The sequence below is a fragment of the Notamacropus eugenii genome, chromosome 1 (genome assembly GCF_028372415.1).
Source record: "Notamacropus eugenii isolate mMacEug1 chromosome 1, mMacEug1.pri_v2, whole genome shotgun sequence".
In the NCBI taxonomy this organism is placed as follows: Eukaryota; Metazoa; Chordata; class Mammalia; order Diprotodontia; family Macropodidae; genus Notamacropus; species Notamacropus eugenii.
In genome coordinates, this window is record NC_092872.1 from 477,695,027 (window position 1) to 477,719,798 (window position 24,772).

A 24,772-nucleotide genomic window follows, 5' to 3' on the forward strand; every position below is an offset into this window, starting at 1 on the left:
GATTTTCTCTGCTTTGGACTGCCATAGCTTTTGCTTCTTTCATGATTCCACTTTGACCCTTCAAAGTCCACGCTCTTGGTCACTGGGACATGTGGCTACCCAGTTCCTCTACCCTACATAGCACCAAAGAACCACAGAATCTTAGAAGTGAAAGGGACCTTAGGTGACTATCTAATGCAACCCATTCAATTGTACATGTGGAAAGGGGATTCCAGGGAACAGAGTGACTTGCTCAGGATCATACAGCTAATTAGTAAAGACTGCTATTATGTGAAGCCAAAACTCTTCTGGGCTAGTGCCCCTGCTGCTGACCTTGAGGCTCTCAATAAATATTCTCTATGGAAGATGACTCTTTAATAAGAAGAAACAGATCAGAGAAGCAGAAATTACTCACCATCTTGTGCTACATCTAATAATACATAAGTAAATACTTTGCAATCAACAGTTCACTGACAACCAGCCATAAGAAAAATGCATAGCCAAGCATCTGATTCTAAGATTTCTATATCTACAACCAGTCACCTTGAACAGGTGGATCTATGAAACCTATTAAAGCTCTTTGCGATTTCATTTAAAAAAGATTTCTACATGGAGAGGGGTTAGAATTGAACCACCAAATCTTCCCCAACTGTGGCTCCTAGGAGGAGTAGCCCAAACAATAATGAGTAGAATATGGATGCCCATCAACTGGGGAATGGCTAAATATACTGCAGTACATGAATGTGATGTATTACTGTACTGTAAGAAATAACAAATAATGAAGAATTCAAAGAAGCATGGGAAGCCTTATATGAATAGATGCAGAAGGAAGGAAGCAGAACTCCAAAAATATACATGATTAAAACAACGCAAACAGAAAGAAAATAAAAATGAAACTGAACCCTGAGTAATTATAAATAGCAAATCCGTCATCTTCCTCATCCTCACCAGAAGAGTATAAAAAAATGTACCTCCTTCCCTTCTTTGGAGAGTTAAGGGATTATGGGTGTGGAGCATGGCATGCACTGTCAGATACTGTTGAAGTATTGACTGTTTTTGGTGAATTACTTTCATCCTCTTTTTAAAATCATTATTGTAAGAAGTGGTTTACTGAGAAGAGAAAGGGAAATATTTGGAAACAAATGTGGCATCAAAATAAGAAGTGTCAATACAAATTAGATTTTTAGGAAGGAGGATAAGATAGCACTTTGCAACAAAGTACTATGCCTTCCATATTCATTATTACACCTAATCTTCACAACTATGGGACATAAAAAGGATAGCTGTTATTATGTTAGTTTTAAAGGTAAGGAAAATTAGACTTCAGAGCCATCACCACAGTTATTTGACTGGTCAGTAGCAGAGAAATGAATTTCTAGAAATTTCTAGAATTTTCAGACAGATGAAAATACCATTTCAGTAACTCACAGATTCTGAAACAGTTGTGCAAAGAACACTGGATTTGAAGTCAGAATACTCAGGTATGAATGTCAGTCCTTCCATTTACACCACCCCTCTCTCAGCCTCAGTTTCCTCATCTAAAAAAAGAAGAGTGAACAAGATGACCTCTTAGCTGGACCTTTCCAGATCCAAGACCCTAAAGGAGTCCGGCTGCCCTGTATCCAGTCACACCTACCTTTTGAACAACCCCCAGAAGGGTTTCCAGGATTATAAGACTCAAGACACTAACAGTAATTACCACAACTACTGCCCTGTGTTTCCACATACTTTGAAGTCTTTTCAAAGCACATGCCTACTTTATTATTTATCCATACACTACCTTCACACAATGAAGTGGGTAAGACAGAAATCAATAACCATTTTTTTACAGAAGACAAACATGAAACCAAGGGAGATGGAGTGACCTGCCTACCATCACAACGCTAGTGGCAGAGCAAGGACCAAACAGAGTCTAGGTCTCCTCAAGGTTGTTGGACTATATTTTTGTGACAGAATGCTTTCTTTATGGGAAGACTTTCCTAGTCCTAATTGGCAGTGGTCCTTCCTTCCTCAAAGCATATTCTATTTATGTGTGTATTTGTATTTATGAGAGGCAGTACTGTATAGTGGATAAAGAGGTAGCCTTGGAACCAGTGAAGACCTGAAATCAAATTTCACTTCTGACACATCCTAGCTACCATAGTCTGGGCAAGCGCCGTTATTAACCTCTAAGTTGTGAAACTAAAAACCAATTTTTAATTTTATTTTGTTAAGACTTAATCAAGCTAGATTTAACGTTTTCCTTCACCATAAGTTTTACTCAAGTAACCTCAATTCTCATCTTGTAACTAGTACTTCCACCCTTGTATTGAAACTTATGGTATCTCCACCTTGGAATGGCACCTACTACCCACCTTCTGGAGAAATCTGCGTTATGTCAAGATAATTCTAACACTTGAGGACTACTCTTATCACCTGAGAAGAGATCTCTTCTCCCAGTGATGTAGAGAGAAGCACTTATCCCACCTCCTCACTGAAATATCTACAATTGGGTTTGTCTTGCCTTTTGTCTTGTGACCCAAATCACATGTCCTGTTTGTGGTTAAAGGGATTTCTGAAGGGGAGATCTAAACAATCATAGTTATCAAACTGATGTCAGAGGGTTATTGTTTTTTTTTAATTTCTAGCCAATCAGAAGACACATTGGTGTTGCTCTAGATTTTGTGGGGTCATCCTATTAATCACCATAAAAGACCTTCCTCACTCAGGGTTCTGGACTCCTGAGGAGTCATTGATCCTATTTATTGGCTGCTCTTAGCCCAGCTAATAAATGGATCATGCTCAGACCTTTGCTGCCTCGGTGTACTTTTCTGAGGTCAGCAAAATACGGCCAAACTTGCCCATCCTGTTTTTGTACCACCCAAGGGTACAGATCCCTGCTCAAAGCAAGTGCCTAAGACTCAAATGCCCCAATCTGCCTCAGTAAAGTGAGTTTCCTCATGGAGAGTTCCCTACACAAATAAAATTGTAGGTTCAGTCCCTATTCCTATCCTTATTTATTTAAATTATACTGGAATACTTACCGAATGTCTACTATGTTAGAGGTCCCGGGGTAGGTCTTGATGGAGATATAAGGTTGAGTAAGGCAAATGAACTTGAAATCAGGAAGATATGAATTCGAATCCTACCTCAGATATTAATTGGCTGTGTGGTCCTAGGAAAGTAAAGGACAGCTAGGTGGGTCAACAGATAAGAGTGCCAGGCCTGGAGTTGGGAAGACTCATCTTTATGAGTGCAAACCCAGCCTCAGACACTTATTAGCTGTGTGACCCTGGACAAGTTACTTAACCCTGTTTGTCTCAGTTCCCCTATCTGAAAAATGGGTTGAAGAAGGAAACGGCAAACCACTCTTTGCCCAGAAAACTCCAAATGGAGTTACAGAAAGCCAGTCGTGACTGGAAATAACTGAACAAGAGTTAAAAGTCTAAGAGAGACTGGAGACAACACATATAGGAAGACCTGTATAGTCTAAACATATAGTTTAACCTGTTCATTTTACAGAAGAAATTGAGATTCAGTAGTTACAGAGCCAGTTTTCAAACCCAGGCCTCTGAATACAAAATACAATGGTCTTTCTACTACATCACACTGACTTTGATGCAATGTCTAGAGAACTGTGTATATCTATATATACACATATATATGTATACATATATATGTATAGATATAGATATACACACATACAATGTACACATAGCTAAATACAATGCATATCTAATAGGTGCATATATACAGAGTGTCCCAAAAATCTTAGTTCAGATCAAAACGATTAAGTTTTAATAATGGACAGTGAGGTGACAAAGTAGAAGGAGCTCTAGCCTTGGAATCAAAGACTCATTTTCCTGAGTTCAAATATGGCTTCAGATACTTTCCAGCTATGTGACCCTGGGCAAGTCACTTCACCCTGTTTGCCTCCGTTTCCTCATCTGTAAAATGAGCTGGAGAAGGAAATAGCAAACCACTCCAGTATCTTTGCCAAGAAAGTCCCCAAATGGGGTCACAAAGAATCAGAAAGGCCTGAACAACAATAATCACTTGGGCAAGTAACTTAACCTCTTTCAGGCCCATTTTCCCCATTTGTAAAATTGGAATAATAACAGTGCCTACCTCACAGGGTTGTTGTGAAAATGAGATAACATTGCAGACCTTAAAATACTATATTAAGTGTTATGATAGACGTCCCCTGCCATCTCAGCACTGACAGGAAAGATAGAACTGACAGATAGAGCATGGATACAGATAACAATAATCGGATCCACTAAACTCACAGCATCCCCCCAGTAAACTGTGTAAGATCTTTAAAAGCAGGGACTGTTTATTATTTTGTCTTTATATGCCAAGGGCCTTTAAAAATAATTCTCAGTAAATTGAATTCAAGAAAAGGAAATGTGGGAGGATCTCAGCAACCTTCCCATAAAAGAGCCCTGAGAAAACAGGGCAGCCCGTGCTGCACACCTCCCTGGAAGTTTGGTGAGATTCCCCTAAATCCCTGAAACTGGGTTCAATGGTTTGTGCACTGAGGGTCACTATGACTATGGGGTCTACATCAACAAGTTTTCACTTAAAGTAGCTCAACTTCAAAATTTTGAGAAACCATGTCTACTATTAAAATAATAATAACAATCAACTGTTAGGGGAAAAAAAGGTATCAGATGCCCAGAGCATTTTGGGCACATGCACAATCTTTGGGCACTCAATGGTATCTATTCATCTTAAGCACCACCTCTCTAAAAGGAATAATTTTAACCATTTTAATTGTATTTTAACCTTGTCAAGCTAATCATCAATGTGAAATTGATCAAGTCTTATTTCCAAGGCCAAGTACAAGTACGAGTGACTCCTAGCTGGGCAGCTAACACTGCACCTGAATTCTCTGTGAGCTAATGGACACCTGAGGTGTAACAGGGAAACTGACAAGTCAAATATTTGTCTTACCGGTTGTGTTTTGGAGAAGGTGTGTCTAGGTTACCAACGATCCATGCCAGACAGAGCCGACTTTCTGCTCTCTCTGAGCCTCTCTGAGGCTCAGGCGTGCCTGCAAGTAAGGTTTTAACCACTAGCTCAACCATGATAACAAGGACAGGAAGAGAAATCGAGCTGCATAAGAAGAACTATAGGGCCCGTGAAGAGCATCCAGAACTTCTCAGTTTAGAAAGGCAGAATTATGTGGTGGGAAGACCATTGGACTGGGAGATGAAAGATCTGGATTCTGGATCCTAACTCTTCCACCAACCAGTCCAGTGATTTGGGTCAAGCTTTGCTCCTTCTTGGTCTTCAGTTTCCTCATCTGTAACAAGGAGGCTGGAGTCTTAAACTTTCAACATTTGTGCTAACATTATATGAATCTAAAACCTTCAGAGATCTGGGTTCTAATCTCAACTCTGCTGCTAACTCACTATGAGATTTTAGGTTGCTTCTCTCTGGACCTCAGATTTCACAAAGGGCTCTCATTTTTCCATTCCTCAGGCAACTTTCACTTTCATCATTACATCTAATGTACAGCATAAGCACTTTGAGGGCAGGAACTACCTCACTTTCTTACTTGTACATGTAGCATTTAAGACAGACACTAGAGCTGTAATTTATTGGTATATCCTGGATAAGAACACTCCCTCTACCAAGGCAGGTCTCCCACGTTCTCTGCAATGTACAGTATTAGCTGAAAGGGTGATGTGTCCACAGTCACAAAGCCAGCAGGTGTCAGAATGGACTTGAAACCTGGTCTTCTTACCCTCAAGATCAGCTCTCTATTCTCTATGTCAAAATGTCTAGCATCACATGGTAGACAATCAACAAACTTTAATCGTTAAAACAACCCTGGAAAGTAAATGAGGCAGATATTATCTTGATATTATAGATGAGGAAACAGATTTGGAGGCATCACTTGCTTTAAGATTCTAGTATTCAAACAAGGAAATAATAGATTCTGACACTAGACTTTAAGCCCCTTGAGAGTACCTCCTTGTATAAATCCTAAGTAAGAGGTATCCCATCAAACTTTGCAAGCCTCAAAAAATTTGGTGCCTTTCCTTATAGCAGGATGTTTTACTTAAACATTACATCTTTGCCAGCACCTGTATTGTGCTCTATACACTTGGACACTTAACTAAATGGTGAATCTGTTAAAGACAGAAGCTCGTGGATCAAAGCTGCTGCTGCACCTGGCTCCTGCAAGATGAACAGGCGGAGTGAACAGAGAGCAAGCAATGGGGTCGGTACTGGAGGATCAGGTTTCAAATCCTACATCTGCCACTTAGCAGCAGACTTTTCCTCAGTCTAAGTTTCAGTTTTGTCATCCATAAAGTGAAGGATCTAAGATCTTAGAGACCCTTTCCTGCTGTAAATCTCACACTCCTGCAATCCTCAAGTAAACAGATGGGCTGTGAAGGTCTTGGTTTTGGCAAGCAACTCCCTATGGGCCCATTCAACAGGCTTCAATTTGGCACCACCTACAGGGATGGCGTTGGGTCTTCTTTTTCTTAGCAACTAGACACAGCCTGAGAAAACCCACCAGTGTGGGTGTTTGTGAGGGCAAGAAGTCATGCCTCTCCCTATGAAGCCTCCCCCTTGATGCTTCCAAAATCCAAAGGCAAGACTAGATGACTCTCTAAAAATCTTATATTTATTTTGCATTTATTCCATATATACTGTTTGTATACAGGGCATGTGTGTGTGTGTGTGTGTGTGTGTGTCTCTCTTGTCTCACACACACACACACACAACACACACTCATTCCACTCTCTCTGAATGCAATCACCTTGAGATAAGGGAGTGTTTTAGAGTTTAGCACAAGATCAGGCACTGAATATATGCTTGTTAATTGATTAATTGACTTAGAACTTATTAATTCCAGCCATAGTGCTATAAGCACTGAGGACTCAAAGAAGTTAAGGCAGTCCTGCTCTCAAGGAGCTCACAGTCTAACAGGGGAGTAAACAAGCCAACAAGCTACATACAGGATAAATTTGAAATAATCATCTGCAGGAAGGCACTGAAAGAAAGGAACTTTGGGAAAGGCTTCTTTCTGGTAGAAGGTGGGACCTTAGCTGCCATCTAAAGGAGGCCAAGAAAGCCTGGAGGCAGAGAAGACGAGGAAAGAGCATTTCAGGCTTGTGGGAAGACCAGTGAAAATAAAAATAAAAAGAACAGCAAGAAGGCCAAAGTCACTCCCTTTCTCAACCTGGAGATAATCGTTCCCCACATTCCATCTGGCGGAACCTATCATTGAGTATGCCTGATCCTTGGAAGCCCATTACGTACTGTGGGGGGCATAGACTTACTTGTAAAGGTAAACAGAACAAAATGGGCGTTCCATAAAGGATTTCTTGAGACAATCGGGGACATCCTGGGATACTGCACAGCTGGAGTTAGAACCTCTGGCAGGGACCATCATTTTGCTCTCCTGTTTCCCAGATTCCCCCCCAAACTCCTCTGCCAGAGACATCACAACCACCCCTCTACCCTCTACAGCAGATTCTCCCTATAAAACCTTCAGCATCAATACAGTCCCTGCTGTTGGATCTTCAGCAGTGCTGCTGAAGCCTCCTGTTACATCTTTTTTTTTTTTACAGCCTTCTGCTTATTTTAATAGCTCTTCCACTCCTCCTCCTTACCAGACTGTTTATACCACTTTGAAGCTGGTGCTTACTGATTACACTACTATTTACATCTTCACTTCGGAGGCACCTCAGCCCTAGCTTTTCTCCAGTTCCAGCCAATCCCCAACGGTTTTCATTGCTGGCTCCCAGGTGAGAAGACAATTCTCTCTACTTTCAGCTCAGTGGCCTCACATGCCACATTCTCCAGACTGCTGTCACAGAGATCACAGCCAAGCTCCATTCACTCGGGAGATTTCTGTTTGCCCGCCAGCCTTCCCTTCTTCCTCTTCTCCACTTATTTGAAACCAACTGTCCTTTACGGGCCATCTTACTAAAGCTGAAACCGCCAATATGTGTTGTTTCCCTCTATTTGAATGTGAGCTCCCCTTTAGATTATAAGCTCCTTGAGGGCAGGGACTGTCTTTTGCTTCTTTTCGTATCCCAAAGCTTAGCATGGCTCCTGGACCATATATCCATATACCATATTAATAAATGTTAATTATCGGACTGAAGGAAAGGGATAGTCTTGATTTCTCCTATTTATATCCCCACAATTTTGTACACAGGAGGTGTTTGATAAGCACTTTTTTCCCCATTTATTTATTCATCTCTTTCAAGAAGCCTCCCCCAACTACCCCAACCCACACAAATATCTCTGGCCTCTGAAGCGTTATGGCACTTAATTTCTACAACACTCATTGGGCACTCTGCTTAAAATGTTTGGCGCTATTCATTTGTTCCAGGTATATTCCGTCACATCTAACTAGACTGTAAACTCTGAGGGCAGGAACTGTCTTAGACACACCTGTATTTACTATCATGGTGCTTTGCCTTCAGCAGGCATGCAGTAAATGCTTCCAGATACATAAGGAAGGCTGCTCTTCCCCCACCCCTCCACCATGGTGGTCGGGAGAGAGCTGAACACTCAGGGCTCTTCAGCCTCCAACTTTTTATGTTCTAATATGTTCCAAGTGCCCTTCCAGCCCAAACATCTAGAATTCTGTTCCTAAGTCGTCAAATAAGACTTCCCAAAGGCTAGTAACACCTAACAGGAACTGTATTAGTTTATTTCTTACTTACTCCCTTGCCCTCTGATGTACTCGGGGAAGAAATGATCTCCACACCCATGGCACAGCCCTTCTTTGAAATCCCCATCACCATTAGTGCTCTCCCTTCCTAAAAATCTTGTACTTAACGACCTTATGATTGATATTTATCCTCAATATACTTAAAGGAGAGGCAGCATGGTCCTAGCAGAGCAGAGAGATGGCCTCAGGGTCAGGAATATCTGGGATCCAGGCCACCTCTGACACACACTGGTGTGTGACCTCAGTTAACCTCTCAGGGACCCCAGGCAACTGTTTAACACTAAAAGTTTCAGAAAAGGGGGTGACCTGCAGAGAAATGGAGAGACCTCCTCACACAGAACTCACTGAAATCACAGGTCTGTTAAAAAACTAGTTAAAAAAACCCACATACATGCACATGTTATCTTCCCTAATAAAATAAACTACTTGAGGACAAGCAAGGATTGCTTCATGTTTTCCAGCTCTGTATCCTCCAAGTGCCTCACTCAGTTCTTGGCACACAGTAGGAGCTTAAAGCTTGTTGACTGATTGCTACCCCAGGAGGCATTAGGAGATCTGGGTTCTGGTCCTGGCTAGGAACTTGGGCAGTTAGGGAGTGCAGTGAATGGGGCACTGGGTCTGGAGACAAATAAGACCTGAGTTTAAATCTGGTCTCACCCTGGGCAAGTCACTTAACTTCTCTGCCTCAGTTCCCTCAACTTAAAATGGGGGTAATAATGGCTCCTGACTCCTACAATTGTCATGAGGCTATTTGTAAAACACCTGGCACATAGTAGTTGCTTAATAAATCCTTCCTTCCTTCCTTCCTTCCTTCCTTCCTTCCTTCCTTCCTTCCTTCCTTCCTTCCTTCCTTCCTTCCTTTCCTTCCTCCCTCCCTTCCTTCCTCCCTCCCTGCCTTCCTTCATTCCTTCCTTCTCACTAAGAAGCCAGAGACTTTCACCTACTAATCTTCTGGCAGCTCAACACATCCTCCCATGTAACTCCAAAGGCTACTGTCTCAATCAGGGACAGCCAGCTATACTACCAATTCTCTGCAAGAAAGAAAAAAAAAGCACCAAGGCTATTGGCTCTAAACAATACCTTGCATCTGGTTTGGCATAAATTTGCATTTTTAATCCATGAGGGCCCTAACTCCAAGTATGTCAAATGGAATTAATTATAGCAACCTTCTGCAATTGTTTTCAAACCCAATATTAAAGGCTTTCCACACATGAAACACACAACAGATTTGTAACTCATCCAGTTACTCATGTCCTGGGTTAGGAGGACTGAAGACAGTTGCTCAGTCTTCAGCCCCAGGAGAAGATGAACCAGGGCCCAAGATGCAGAAGGATAAAAAGCAAAGAACAATGACTCACTTGGGAGCCAGAGATCCTGGGTTCAAACCTGACCGGGAACTTTAATACCTGTTTAACCTTGGGCAAGTCTGGGCCTCAGTTTCCTCATCAGTAAAACAAAGGGGTTGGCCTAAATGGTCTCTAAATGGTCCCTTTCAGCTAAAAACTCTATGATCTAATACAAACATGATTTAGAGAGTACTACCCAGGGATGCCTACCCCAACTCCCGCTCTGATTTCAAGCCAGATATTTTGGGTGAGGAAGTTAAATTTTACAAAGATAAAGCACATAAACTGCTTATCACAAGATCCAGGCTGATGCCCAATTTTAGCTCTTCTCAACAGAGCGGGTGCCCGATTTTAAAAAATGTTTTGAAGTTAAAGTAACTTTCCATTTAAGTTAACGTAAGCCTCAAAAACCTCCCCTAGGGAGAGAAGGAAGCAGAGTATACTAGAAAGAGCATAAACTGTATATACCCTTTGAAGGAGTGATACCACTTCTGGGCCTTTGCCCAAAGGAGCTCAAAGACAGAGGGAAAAGTCACATGTATACAAAAAAAAAAAAATTTGTAGCAGCCCCAAAGAACTGGAATGAGAGTAGGTACGCAATAATCAGGATGGCTGAACAAAGAGTGAGCCATGAATGTAATAGAATATGACTGCATAAAGAGGAAGAATTCAGAGAAAACTTAGGAAGATTTTAGTGAACCTATACAAAATGAAATAAACAGAACCAAGAAGAATTTATACAATGACCACAATATTGTAAAGGAAAGTGAAACAGAAAGACTTGAACATTCCACTCAACGCAATAACATCTAATTGATTGTGCCTTCAGGACTGCCAGTGAGGCATACCTCTTGCTTCTTGGGGAGGTACAGAAAAGGTTTTCCGGACACCACCTTCTCCTGGTCCTATCAAACTGCTCCTTCTCAGTCAGTCCCCTTTACTAGATTCTTCTCTCCAGATCACACCCTCTAAATGTAGGTATCCTTCTGGGTTCTGTCCTGGGCCCTCTTCTCCCTCTATGCTACTTCATTTAGAGGTCTCATCCGTTCCTATGGATTTAATTACCATCTCTATGCTGAGGATTCTCAAATACTCTCTGCTGATCTCCAATCTCTCATCTCCAACTGCTTTCAGACATCTTAAACTCAGTATGTTCAAAATAAAACTTTTTCTCTTTCCCTCAAAACCTTCCATCCCTCCCTTCCTTATTATTGTAGAGGGCATTCACAAACTAGGAATCATCCTGGACTCTTCACCATCTCTCACTTCTCCTTATCCAACCTGTTACCAAGGTCTGTCAATTTTACCTTTGAGAATAACGTATTCACTTTGAGATGCAGCAAGGATGCTGGATTTTTGTTTTGCCTGACTTGTATTTAGTTTTTATAAGGAAGAGAGTCCTATGGGGGGAGGGGGACTGAGGAATAAAAAGCACCAATAAAACATTTTTAAAGAGTAAGCATTGAACTAGAAATCAAGAAAGTTAGGTTTCAGTCCCAGCTTTACACCTAATTCATTTCTGCCACAGTAGGCAAATGACTTCCCCTTCCTGGGACTCCTCTGTCTCCTATGCAAAATGAGTGAATTGCCCTTCACGGACTCTACAATCTTTTTAATTTTCTAGGGTCCATTCCAGCCCCCAAAATTGATGCTCTGGTTTGCATTCTAGGAATCTGACTTACCTCAAGGATGATTTACTTCCCTTAGCCTGAATTAAAACCTACCCGTTTCCAGTTGGCAGGCTTAAACCCACACTAAGGATGATTTGGGTTTCCAAATCAAAACCTGCCAGTCATGTCAGACACTGAAATGTAGCCAGAATTGGGAAGCAACCACCACACAGACTAAGCACTGTTTGGAACCTTTTTAAAGTAAAAATTGGAGGGGCTAATCTTTTGGATTCATTTGATAGATTTATTTCCCTCCAAATTGGCAATGTGTTTAATTAATGTTCAAGGAAAGAGACAAGTTGGGAACAAATGGCTTAAAAATTTTTTTTACTAGTATAGCACTTCATCTGATTTCTTAAAAAATTCTCCCTCAATCTTAACTAATTATATTGGAGTCCCACTCTGACAATGTCTTTGACATCTGTACCTTATAAGGAGGTGCCCTTCATCTCTAGGCAATTAAGTTTCCTTGATGACTGTTACAATTGAATATATCTTATACCCTTATTTCATTCTACACAGCAAGTAAAGAGGATTTAAATTACAGAATGTTAGCTCTGGAAGGGATCTTTGAATAGAGACTGTTAGGATACAGAAAGTTACAGCTGGAAAGGGGCTAAGAATGCAAAATATTCCAGCCAGGAGGATCCTTAGGATATGAGACTGAAGTTGACAAACATGGGCCTTTTCAAAACAGTCCCTGTCCTCCAAGGGGGCACTGTATTCTATTGGAGGTTACATGTTACAACAGATTAGTAAATATATGACAATTTAAGGAAAGGGAAAGTACCAATAACTTTGTAACCTGATGTCTGTAGATGTATTTCAGAGTATCCCTGAACTTGGATGGAGAGTAAAATCACCTCTTTATTTCAATATAATTGGTTTTCTTTGTAATCCTGTGTATTTTAATTTTTGCATTTAAAAATATTACTCTGAGAAGGGATCCATACTAGGGTTCACCAGACTGTCAAAGGGGCTCCTTTGAACATACAAAAAAAAAAAAAATGAAGAAACCCTGGGGTAGAGCCATCAAGAAAGGCTTTCCCTAATAGGTGGCACATGAGCTGAGTCAGAAAAAGCCTTAGATCCTCTGAATGCCGCTGGAGTTGTAAAGAGATCTAGGAATACAGAGCATTAGAGTTGGTGAGGCCCTACGCAGCAGGCTTCAACTCCTCTTTTTTACAGAGAAGGAAACCGAGGCTCAGAAAGGTTAGCATGTAACAGCACATTTAAATAAACAACTGACAGAGTTCCAGTTTCACTTTTGTTGCCTTTTATGTTCCATCCTAACATCGGGACAGGAAGGGACCTTCAAGTCTCTCCACCAGGCCCTTCATTTTACAATAAGGAAACTGAGGCCCATAGAAGGAGTGAGTCAGAGCAGGCCAGTCTAGTGACTTTTCTACCACATCCTGCTGCCTCCTATCACAGAAAAGAGTTTCTATTAAAAACACACACTTATTTTTAATTATTTTCCCCCTAAGCAATGAAAATTACATGGAAAAAATTCTCATCTAAAAGTTTCTTAATCTGTTTTTCCGTGGGAACCTTTGAGATTATAGGGTTTAGCATTCCCCAATGTCCCCTTGACAAATGACAAGATATTTTGCTCTAAATAAAGAGAATTTCAGGTTTAGATGAGACCTCAAATTTTATTCGGCCCAACCCCCTCCCTACCTGATCAGCAACAAAATGATACTAAGTTCTCTTCAACATATAGCACTCTCTCATTCTCTCCCCCCCAATTCTCTCTCTCTCTCTCTCTCTCTCTCTCTCTCTCTCTCTCTCTCTCTCTCTCTCTCTCTCTCTCCTCTCTCCTCTCCCTCTTTCACTTTCTCCTCCCCCGTTCTTTTTCTCCTCTCCCCACCTCCACCCCCATTCTTCAGGCCAATGGGAATTTGTATGGTAGAGGCACAAACCTCTATATCAGGGAGGGGAGTCAAGGTGGTTGGGTTTGTGGCCCTCCAACCCTCACAATCATGACAGTGACAGACATTCAGCTAATATTCCAGTATTCATCCCAGGAACAGCTTCCAGCTGGGAAGGCTAGTCAACAAACTGCATAGGAAATCAGCATGATGCTAGCCTGAAGACAGCCCTCCTCCTTTCCTTAAGTCTTTGAAGGGTTGCTCCGTTCAAGAGTGCAGATGTTAAAACACCCCATCTTACCCCAAACCACCCACCCTCTCTTCCCAACCCCCATACTCATCTAAGGACTAGTCTCTCAGATAGTCTTGCTTTATTGGGAAACATTTCCTGATTTTTTTTCCTCTACAACGGCCACAGGGATCCAGGAATCACCTGACTCCATTTCTTCTCTTTGGCTTATATATCAAGCCTCACTCTGCTTTGTCAGCCAAAATATTTATATCATTTCTCTGCAGATTCAATAACATCTTCACCTCCGTCATCTCTCCGCTGCATTTTCTTTCTAAACCAATCTAATCTCTTTTACAAATTCCAAACTGACAGATATGTGTGTATATATAAACATACATATATATATATATACAAACATACATGTGTGTGATATATAAGCATACATATACATGGCTCTTACATACCATCCCATTCAATTGTAGGTATCACAATCATAGCACCATCACGTGGTAGACGCCCCTCCCTACCTCTCCACTCCCCCCAGATCCCCCCTCCCGAACTTACAGGAAAAGCACGTTATAGCTCAGCCTTGCAGGCCTTCTGTTTCTCACACCAACCCTAGTCCCATGTCTTTGCACAGGCCAAACCCACACCTAGTGTCTGCTCCTTTTTCACCCTCATCTCTCTGAATCCCTGCCTTCCTTCAAAACGGAGCTCAAGCACCTCCTTCGTACATGAATTCTCTCCTTATTCCATCCCCCCATAACTTATTCAGTACATACTTACCTATGTACACCTTGCTCCCAGAATGCAGGCAAGCTGAGGTTACTGGCTTTTTTCCCTCTTTGTACCTCAATTCCTACCCCAGTGCCTACCACTAATCATAGCTAACATTTATGTAAGCACTTACTATGTGTCAGGTACTGTTCAAAGTTCTTTACAATTATTATCTCATCTTACTCACCACAACCCTGGGAGGTAGGTACTATTATTATGATGCCCATTTTACAGATAAGGGAACTGAGGCAAGCAGAGGTTAAGTAACTTGTTCAGGGTCACACAGCTAGTAATCCTCCGAGACTAGATTTGAATTTAAGTGTCTAGACCCAGGACACTACTCATTGGGCTACCAATATTCATATGTGCCCCGCACGTAAGAGATGTTTAATTTTTTTTTTCCGCTGCTTAACTGACTGTCTCATCTGCACGGCTGGAGAGCTCAATTAAGTTGATGAGATCACATATTCATTTAAGAAATTCACGCATTCACAATCACAGGCCAGTACCCCTTTGAAACCAGATCACTCCAACATACTGACCAACTTCCGTTCATTTTGGTATTTCCATGATAAAACAAAACAAAACAAAACAAAAAAAACCCCACTTCCTAGTGGTCAGAAGAGAAAGACAGGTCTTTAGGGTTACACTGTCTTAAACCAAGTTCATGGCACCCAGGGTGCCACTTATAATGGAGTGGAGGAAGAGGATAAGAGGGGGTTGACTGAAATTCTCTCCCAAATTCTCAAGACCAAATGCATTTTCATCATATTTAGTAGATCAAATATACATATGAAATAATAATCCTTTACCTATGAAGGACACTGAAGTTTTCAAAGCACTTTTATACACCTGGATTAATCAGATTAATTTTACACAATGTGTTATGTTAGATCTTCCTAAGGCGCCTTGGCAGCTAGAGCTCTGGGTCTAGAGTCAGGAAGATCTAGTTCAAATCCAGCCTCAGATATTTACTAGGCTGTGTGACCCTGGGCCAGTCACATTAACCCATTTGCCTTAATCCCTTGAAGAAGGAAATGGCAAACCACTCCAGTATCTCTACCAAGAAAACCCCACAGACAGTATGGCCCACCGGGTCCCTTAGTAACTAAACAACTGCAAGGAGCCCAAGAGATAGGCTATGTTTTTAACCCGTTCCAGAAATAAAGAAAACAGACAAAGAGTTGATCAAGTACCTTGCAAATAAGCTGCCCCACCAAGACTAGAAAGAAAAAGGGTCTCTAGAAGTCTGATCCAGCAGCCCTTCCCATTCCATTCTGCTCCCTCCAACCATTCTTTATGTCACCTAATGGTTATTAACCACTTCCATAGGCAAAGAACCATGCTGGCAATACAACAGATCCTGCTCTCCAGGAAATTATTCCAGGGGGCCCGAATAGAGATGGAGAGACAGACTCATGGGCAAGTATCTGTGATACAGCAGAGATCAGACCAAGGGTCAAGCAGAGGTCCAAGTAAAATTGTGTGAGAAATTAGGAGGGACAATTAATCTTCCCTGGGGGATGGGCTTGAAGGAACAGGTGACACATGAGGAAGCCCTTCAAAGGATAGACTGTAAGAAAGAGGCATTTGTGTGTGGGGGGTGCTTCTACACACACATACACACACATATATGTAACATAGAATGCAAGTACGTATGTAAGGGTTGGTCACAACATTTTTATCCTGGCAATGACAGGGTACTACGACTTTAGAAAAGCTACTTAGAAAAGAAAAGAGTTGCTAGGTCAGTATTCTATTTCTAGCCCTGCCCTGCCCTGCCACTTTCTCCACGAGTATAGCCCTGCAGCTGTTTCTTTCAGCAAATCGGTAAACTTGAGAGTGCAAAATACACCCACTACACTAAGCTTCATTACTTACCACCCCTGGGGGAAGTTCAGGAAAAAGGAAAAGGGGCCTGAACCTTTCTCCAACCAATACCTGACTAAACCTTCAAATGCTTTCTGACACTGGCCCAGGAAGCCACTTTGTAGTTATTTCACCCAATGCAGCGAGAGTAGGCTCTGGTTTTGGAGCCCGAGGATCTGCGTTGGAATCCTCAGCTCTTCCACTCAGGAACCCAAACATTTTAGGTGGTACAGGGGGTGATAGTGGAATGGGCTCAGTCAGAAAGACCTAAATTCAAAGAGCATTTGCCTTAGACTCTAACTCCCCTTAGTAAAATCACTTAACCTCTCTGTGACTCAGTTTCCTCAGCTATTAAATTGAGATAATGGCACTCAGCTCATAAGGTTTATTGTGAGGATCAAATTATTTGCAAATCTTAAAACTATATAAATGGCCATTATTATTACTGTTACTACTACTAATATTATTATTACTACTATCTGTGTGGCTTCAACAAGGTGCTTAATTTGGGGGGGGTCTCAGTTTCCTCACCAGCAAGATGGGAATTGAACTAGATGACCAGCTCTTTCCAGCTCTGAGTCTTTTGGTCCTAGATACTACAAAAGTCTCCTGGGTTTCAAGTGCTCAATTCTCATCATTAATCCCCAGGAACTACGGTGACCACTCCAAGTCCTAAGTAAAAGCAACATCACAGACCCAAAGTATCAAACAATCAAGGGCTGTAGAATACTATGTTCAAACTGCCAAGATGTGGGTTTGGAACACCAAACCTACCCCCCCTCCCACATCACTACCTTAGTGCCTCCTTGCCTGGGCATTTGGATGGTGTACTGGTTGGAATATTTGACTTGAGAGTCAGGAAGACCCAAGTTCAAATTCCAACTCCGAAATGTACTAGCAAGTATTCCTCACTTCTAGATGAGGATAATAATGCCACTTGGCTCCTAGCACTGTTGTGAGAATCAAATGAGATCATACACATAAATTGCTTTGCAAACCTTAAGGTACTATATAAATGTTAGCTGTTATTTATTTCTAGTTTCCTTGGACAAGATGCATTCATCTCTCACTGCGACCCAGAGGGAGGATTTTAAAAAATAAATAAATAAATAAATAAAATAAAGGCAGTCCCAGAAAAGACCAAAAAGAATAGCATTTCCAAAAAACCTCTAAAAGTGTACTTCCATAATGCTCCAACAGGATACACAAAATGAGGTATAACTATAAAATAGCAAGACTGACTGTCACATATAGATCAGAACTTCCCAGGAGAGAAAATGCTTCTTTTATTCTCTAAATTTATTGCTTCTTAAAACTGAGTATCCAACAATTCCCCAACAGTCCAAACATCGTTTTCTCTTTCTTTCTTCCTCTCCTTTCCTTTTTCTGTTTCCTCTTTTTCTTACCTTCCTTTCTTTCTTACCAAACCAGTTCAGAATATCCTTTTCCAATGCAGATCTAACACATTCTCTGCAATTCAAGGTCTTAGAGAATTGGCAGGCACACTGAGAGGGTGAATGACTTGGCCAGGGTGATACAGCCAATATGCAGTAGAGTCAGAACTTGCTGACTCTGGAGCCAGCTTCTTCTCCTCTCACTACATACATATGCTGCCTCCCTCTATTTTACTGTTTCACCTTCATTTTTAGTGTCAATGAGCCTATAAGAAACCTCTCAATTATAATGACTATTACTCCAACTAGGGATAATGAAGAGATAGAAGAGATCTTAGATTTCATTTAAGTCCAATCCTCATTTTGCATCTGAGGAAACTGAGACCCAGAGAGGGGCAGTGCCTTGTCCTATACTTTCTTTAACTATAATTTCTGCAACAGGAACTAAAGCTTCAGAGCTCATCACCCCAGAGAATTTACAGGTAGAAAAATTCACCAAGATGGTTAGAGCTAGAAGGAACCACAGAAATTATCTGGTCAAAGAAGCATATCACAGACATCCCGCTGGAAGGGACTAATCCAAATCCTTGTTTTACAGATGAGGAAACTGAGAGCCAGAGAGGTCAAGTGACTTGCCCAAAGTCACACAGGTTGTGTCAGAGGCAGGATGTAAACCCAGGTCCTTCAGCTAGTAGCACTTTGCCACTGTAGATAGTACTTTTTCCACTGTACTATGCATGCTGCCAACCACCTCATTTTACAAATAAGGAAACCAGGGTCTAGAAAGCTTAAGTGACTTACCAGGGTCACATATTTGCTTGGGTCCAAGATCTTCTAACTCCTTAGTCGATCTCTCTTCCCATTACACTGATATAAAGACTAAATGGGTAATAATAAACTACCTCTTAGGTCCCTTCCAGTCTTAACATTCTATTAGCCTAGTATTCCATGTAGATTCCTGAAAGGTTCATTGAAATGAATGAATGACAGATCCCCAAACGAGTACAACAGAAGGTAAGGATATTGGGGCAGGGAGGGTGGTTCATCAATGTTTTAGAGATTAATAATGTGGAGATCATATCCTTTCATGGAAAGCCCAATAGGGCTGCTGTCACATGCAGGATACTGGAACTAACCCAGCATAGCACTGCTCTCTCTCTCTCTCTCTCTCTCTCTCTCCACAAACACACACACACACACACACACACACACACACACACACACACCTCTCTCCCTCTTACAGCTACATCCAACATTAATGTGGTCTCCAACTCTGAAAAACCTTTCCTAGTTCTCTAAAGCAAGAATGGGCAAAGAAATTAACTTTGATTGTTGTACCTCCCAGCCTGACAAGACAGTTCAAATTTTCTATTTGCAGATGGCTGGTAAGAAAACTGAGAACTCCTTGGCCAACAAACACTCCTCTCCAAGCTGCCTTTTCAGCAATGGATCTCGCCAAGGCAGCTCACTCCAAATTAGTCATATTTTGTGGGTAAAACAAACACCTCAATTCACAGATTCATAAGAGACCTTGAGAGTCAAACCCTGGGCAAGTTGCTTAACTTTTCAGTGTTCTAGGCACTTCTCTAAGTACAGAAGTTGCTGACCTATGGTAAGAAGGGAGTTTTCTCACCTGGGAATTCCCTATTCTAATAAAATCACAGGTCCTGCCCCAATCCCTATAAGACCTTTAGAATGTCAAAGCTAGAAGGGACCTCGGGACATAAAACATTACAACACAGAACATGAACCATTCACAGGCCAAAATGGGTCTGTGGGATTATCGAGTCCAACTTCAACTTACAAATAGGGGAAAATGAGGTCCAGACAGGTGAAGCAATTTTTCCCAAGGTCACACTCAGCTGGTTTACAGGAGGGACAAGAATTCATTACTGTCCCTCCCATGGCTATAAAAATCAATTACCACTAAACTCAACAAGTTGCTAGTTGTATCTGAGTGATGTTGGCCTACTCGAGTCAGTTCAAAAGCATCAGGACTCAGGAAGGGGAATTAAAAAAAAAAAATGAGGTAGGCAGATGACCAGCCATCAATCCATAAAGAAGTCAGAGACAGCCAGGAATAAGATCCTTCCCAATAATGCAGTATGACTCAATCTATTCCCTCTAAATGTATACAATATGGCAGGCTTCACTTAAAGAAAAGCCAATCCATGAAAGGTTGTTAACTTCCCGGGAAATCCCACCTATCGAAGGTGATCCACAAGTCTACTTTTTTAAAAGTCTCTTGGGGAAGAGAAGCAATGAAAGATGACTATTACAATTATAGGGATGAATTCTCAGTTTCAACATGACCTTGAAATAAAAGTTCACTTATCCACCTGATTAACCAAGGTAAGAGAGTTCTTATCTCATACAGACAATAAGCAGATACAAGGAATCTTGAGTTCCCAGATAAAGCATGCTTCTAAATCAAAAGGTGAAAAAAATGGGCTTGATGCTAAAGCCATTAAAAATTTATTTCTCCAGTGGGACAGACCAGTAGCTCTTGATTTTATGGGACAGAGACAAAGGTTGGCTTATACAAGGATTAGACATCTTTGCAGTTTCCAAATGAAAAAAAAAGTCCTGAAAATGAAAAAACAAGAGTCTTGAGTTCATACTCACCTCCACATGGGACAGAAAATAGGGGGGAAATTCTTTCTCCTGGCTTTGTACAAAGACAAACTATAACGCAAGCTCCTAACATTTGAAACCTTGTTAGACTAAAAACCACCAACTAACTCTTAAGACATAAAAGAAATACATGATGTAATAGTATATCCATTCTGTGAATGAGTATAAGCTATCTTTGCCATCAAAACAAGTACTTCTATCATCAATTACCATCCCTAAAGCAGTAACTGTCAGAGTTCTACCCAAGACTTTGGAAAAGAGTATGGAAGAGACTGTCAAAAGAGAATGGAAGAGACTGTCAAAAGAGAATAAGAGCTTACTAACAATATAAACTTGGTTATTTACCCACTTCTGGTCAAATTTCCAACTAAGGGAGAAGTTTCTCAAGTCATGCCCAAGATGAGGTTCATGCAAGTAGACACCAATAATGACAATTTAATGCCATGAAAGGATGGTATGGAAGCAAAAAATACCATGGGAACTCTGACAACACATAGTTAAATCCATCTGTGGCAAATACTGTTAGAACTGTTTGTTATAAAGACCTCTGTAAAGCAGAAACTATTTCCAATTTCCAACAAATGCACACTTACTTTAGAGTTTAGGCAATCAAACTGTTCAAATATTTAGATGCCTACTATGTGAAAATCACCACACTTAAAGAAAATGTCAATATACAACAAAAGAATATAAACGAGTCCTTGGGAGACCCTTATAAGAAGTGGTAGTCAATAGTAGTTTTTAATCTGTTGAACCAAGAAGCATAAAATAGGGTTTGGGGTACGCTTTCTTAGGTATCATTCTCCAAGCTGTTGTTATCAATTGCCTTGGAATCTTTTTATGGGCCAGTGGTGGGGATGGTAAAACTCAGTAGGCCTCTCATCCTTCCCCCCACTTACCCACTGCCCATCTCAACAACTCATGCTCCCAACTATCCTTCTAGTGCTACATCTTTCAGTCTTAGAAGAACCCCTTGGAAATTCCCACAGAGAAAAGTGCCTTATAAACCTTAAAATGCTACATAAATGCTATCATGATGATGATAAGCAGAATAAATTGTTTTAATATATGCATTAAATGCACATACGTAAAACACAGATTGAGTCCTTTCACCAGTAAATAACTCTTCCAATAAATAAAATGTACTCAAAGCAAATGAGGATTATTTGGAAAAGCAGTACGTTGGCTATTATCTCATTTAATACTATAATAAAGAAGGGCTTCACATCAGTCCTCAATCAATGACTTAGGACCATCAAAGTCCAACTGGTATTCCATAATAACCAGCTCTATCAGTGATTTCTCACTGAGCCACCCAAGAGTCTTTCCCATGGACTGCCCAGCCTCCTTCCCTGCCACAGACTAGCCTTCCACTACTATCTACCCAAGGGAAACGAGGAACTGGAGTGGAAAAAAGTGGGGCTCTGTTTTAGAACCCATTTGCCTACTAAGCTCCAACCATTGCTGAAGTAAGTATCAATTTCCCAAAAATAAGCCCTCAGTTTTCAGGGGGTTCCTTATTTTAATGTTCCAAATCTGTTCTGATTGAAATTCCTCTCACCCAAAAAAAGCCCCCATTTCCTTCTATTTCAGGCTAAAGAAACTGACTGAAATACCAGTTGCAGATGGTCTTTCCTGTTCAGAGCAAAAACTAGGTTCTGAGAGAGAGAGAGAGAGAGAGAGAGAGAGAGAGAGAGAGAGAGAGAGAGAGAGAGAGAGAGAGAGAGAGAGAGAGAGAGAGATTGTGTGTGTGTGTGTTTTCCAAATTAAATTTTGCTGCTACAGTCAGCTGGGTTGAAATTTTTCCTGTTTCTTCAGCAATGTAAGTGGGCCACTTGGGGAGATACATAAGACTATGAATTTTCACATTCACACCCTTTTCCCCTCCTTTTTGTTGCTTTCTTGTCAAGTCAGTGAAATTTCGTCATTTTTTCCCCAACAGATCCAAATAATGTCAATGCTGATGGATTTTTTTCCTTTTAAAAGTCATCAATTTTTAAAAAAATATATATCCAATGCTGAAATCACTACCATTTGCACAAGGCAACACTAACCATATCAAACCAAGATGCCTAATAATGGAGAAACACAACAGTTACAAGGGAAAAAAAATTCACATTTCAGGGCTGATTACAAACAGGGAATGAGAAAAGGAAAATTTATAACTATCAAATGTCTTTCTATCCACGTCCTTATCAAGTGATTTATTTTAATGTTCAAAAATAGGTTTCTATGAATACACTGTTAATTTTTTCATAATAATGTTAATTATGCATATCTTATAATGGCGGTCTCGCCTACAAACCTGTGGGGTACTCAATTTTGAAAATGAATTTAGAATTATTTCTGAATTTATGTCAAAGGTAGGGGGAAGGTGCTAAAGAGCATTTCCTTTACAAACAAAAATAGCAAAAACCGATTCTGAAGTAAGCAAAATCCAAAAATCATGTTTTTATTTAAGGTCAGCAAAATTTTTAAAAATTTGACAAAAATTTCAAATCTTGAAATACAAGAAAAAGGGCAAACAATTCACTTTTAACTTTTCCATTTTCTAATCCATTCAGTTTTTCTTCAAAACCTTGTGATTTAAATGCAGCAAAATGTAAATGTAAAATTATCTCCCCCCCCAAAAAAAACCCTACAATTTTTCTGGGGTGTGTCCAAAGCCAATGCTACAAGGTCTCTTTTTCTCTAATCCTCCATGCTTGGAAAATGGAAAAATTTTAAATATGGTCAAATTGTGAAATCAGGATTTTACTGCACTAAGCTAAGTAAGTTCCAAATTACAATGAAGTACAATTCCTAATTGCTTCAAAAGCTAATTCTGCTAGTTTCCTTCAACTAAAGAAAGCAGTTCTTTCTTGGCTCAGCCCAGGATGGCTGTCTAAAATTGAAGTGAATTGGATGGGCAAAGCTTCCTTTTATCTAGAAAAAGATTTTTGCTTTCTTCTCACCAACCCCTGAATTCATTCAAATTCTAGCTTAATTTTCATTTACACATGAGAAGGATTTAGCTTCAGGAATAAAACTGTCTCCCTGCACTTGAGATGCCCAGAGAGAGAATTTTCACCCTCCCCAGGAAGAAGAAAAAGAAATCTTTTCCCCCTTGTCTCACAATTCAAACTTTTTCAAAAAAAAAGAAGAAATAGCAAATATTTCCTTTTTTCAATTTTAATTTCTTTTTTTATTTACAAAATAGTATCCTCTAGGTGGCGTCGTTTTAATGGGAAAAAAACTACCGTTTGAAGAAAAATTAGAAAAAAAAATTGAGAAAGAGAATTGTGGCCTAAAATAAAAAGATTGTTGCAAAGAAGGGGCGCCCCGTGGGAAGAAGGGGTGCGTCAGGGGGGAGCCCAGAAGCTTGGGGCCCTGCCAGGGGCAGGAACAATTTGCAGATTTCTCAAGGGGGGAGGGGGGAGGTTGGAGGGGGTTGCATTTTTGCAAAATGTGAATTGTCCAAACTGTAATGGCTGCTGTTCGCTGCTTTGTTTTCAGGGCTCCAGTCCGAGCAGGGGGGAAGGGTGGGAGGGGAGGGAGTGGGTATGTGTGTGGTGGGGGGAAACTGGGGCAGAAAAAACAGAGCACAGCCCGCGGCGTGCAAAGGGGAGGCGCCCCCACACCGTCCCCGAACCCCAACATTCTGCAGTTCTTTTCCAAAGGAAAATACACAATAATCGGCTTTACAACGAGACAGTTTGCACCGGGAAACGTAGCACTGCCCGACCCCCGCCTCACCTCGCCCCTCGGCTCCCGGTCCGCACCCCCCTCCCCGCAACCCCACAACGCTCCGCTCCGGGCTGCCCTCCGCCCCCTCCGGGGCGCGCCCCGCGCCGGGACAGGACGGGCGGCTGGGGGGATCCTCCCGCACCCCCCCGCCCCCCCGGCCCCCCGCCGCGCCCGCGCCCGCGCTCGCGCCCCCGCCCCGCCCCGCCCGCTGTACCTGCGGGGCCGCCGCTGCCGCCGAGGAGCCGCCGCCGCCGCCGCCGGGCTGGTTCATGGGTCTGCGCTGGCGGAGGCGGCTCCGTCGCGTCCTCCTCCTCGCGGCCCGGGGATGTGGTGCGTGCACAATGCCTATGCCGCCGCCGCCGCCGCCTCCCCCGCTCCCTCCCCCTCCTCCTCCTCCTGCCTCTCCTCCTCCTCCTCCCCTCCCCCTCCTTCCCTGCTCAGGACGGGGGGGCTCCGAAGGGCCCCCGGAACACGCGCCGGGCCCCCGCTCTCCGCCCGCGCTGCGGCGCCCGGGGCGCCCCCGGCCCGGCTCGGCTCGGCTGGGCTGCCCGCGCCCCTGGCCCGGCCCGGCCCGGCTCTCCTCTCCTC

At 41.9% G+C, this 24,772-nt stretch overlaps 1 protein-coding gene across 11 annotated transcripts in view; it reads right to left on the reverse strand.

Annotated features, from left to right (window-relative positions):
• The window catches only part of ZNF618 (zinc finger protein 618), a 231,118-nt gene extending 206,587 nt beyond the window's left edge, over positions 1–24,531 (reverse strand). For all 11 annotated transcript variants that reach the window (XM_072632439.1, XM_072632435.1, XM_072632433.1 and 8 more), the window contains exon 1: positions 24,399–24,531. In XM_072632439.1, the coding sequence (XP_072488540.1) occupies positions 24,399–24,455 (57 nt within the window). In that variant the 5' untranslated portion in view covers positions 24,456–24,531. The remainder of the gene's footprint in view (positions 1–24,398) is intronic.
• Between the last annotated feature and the right edge of the window lie 241 nt (positions 24,532–24,772).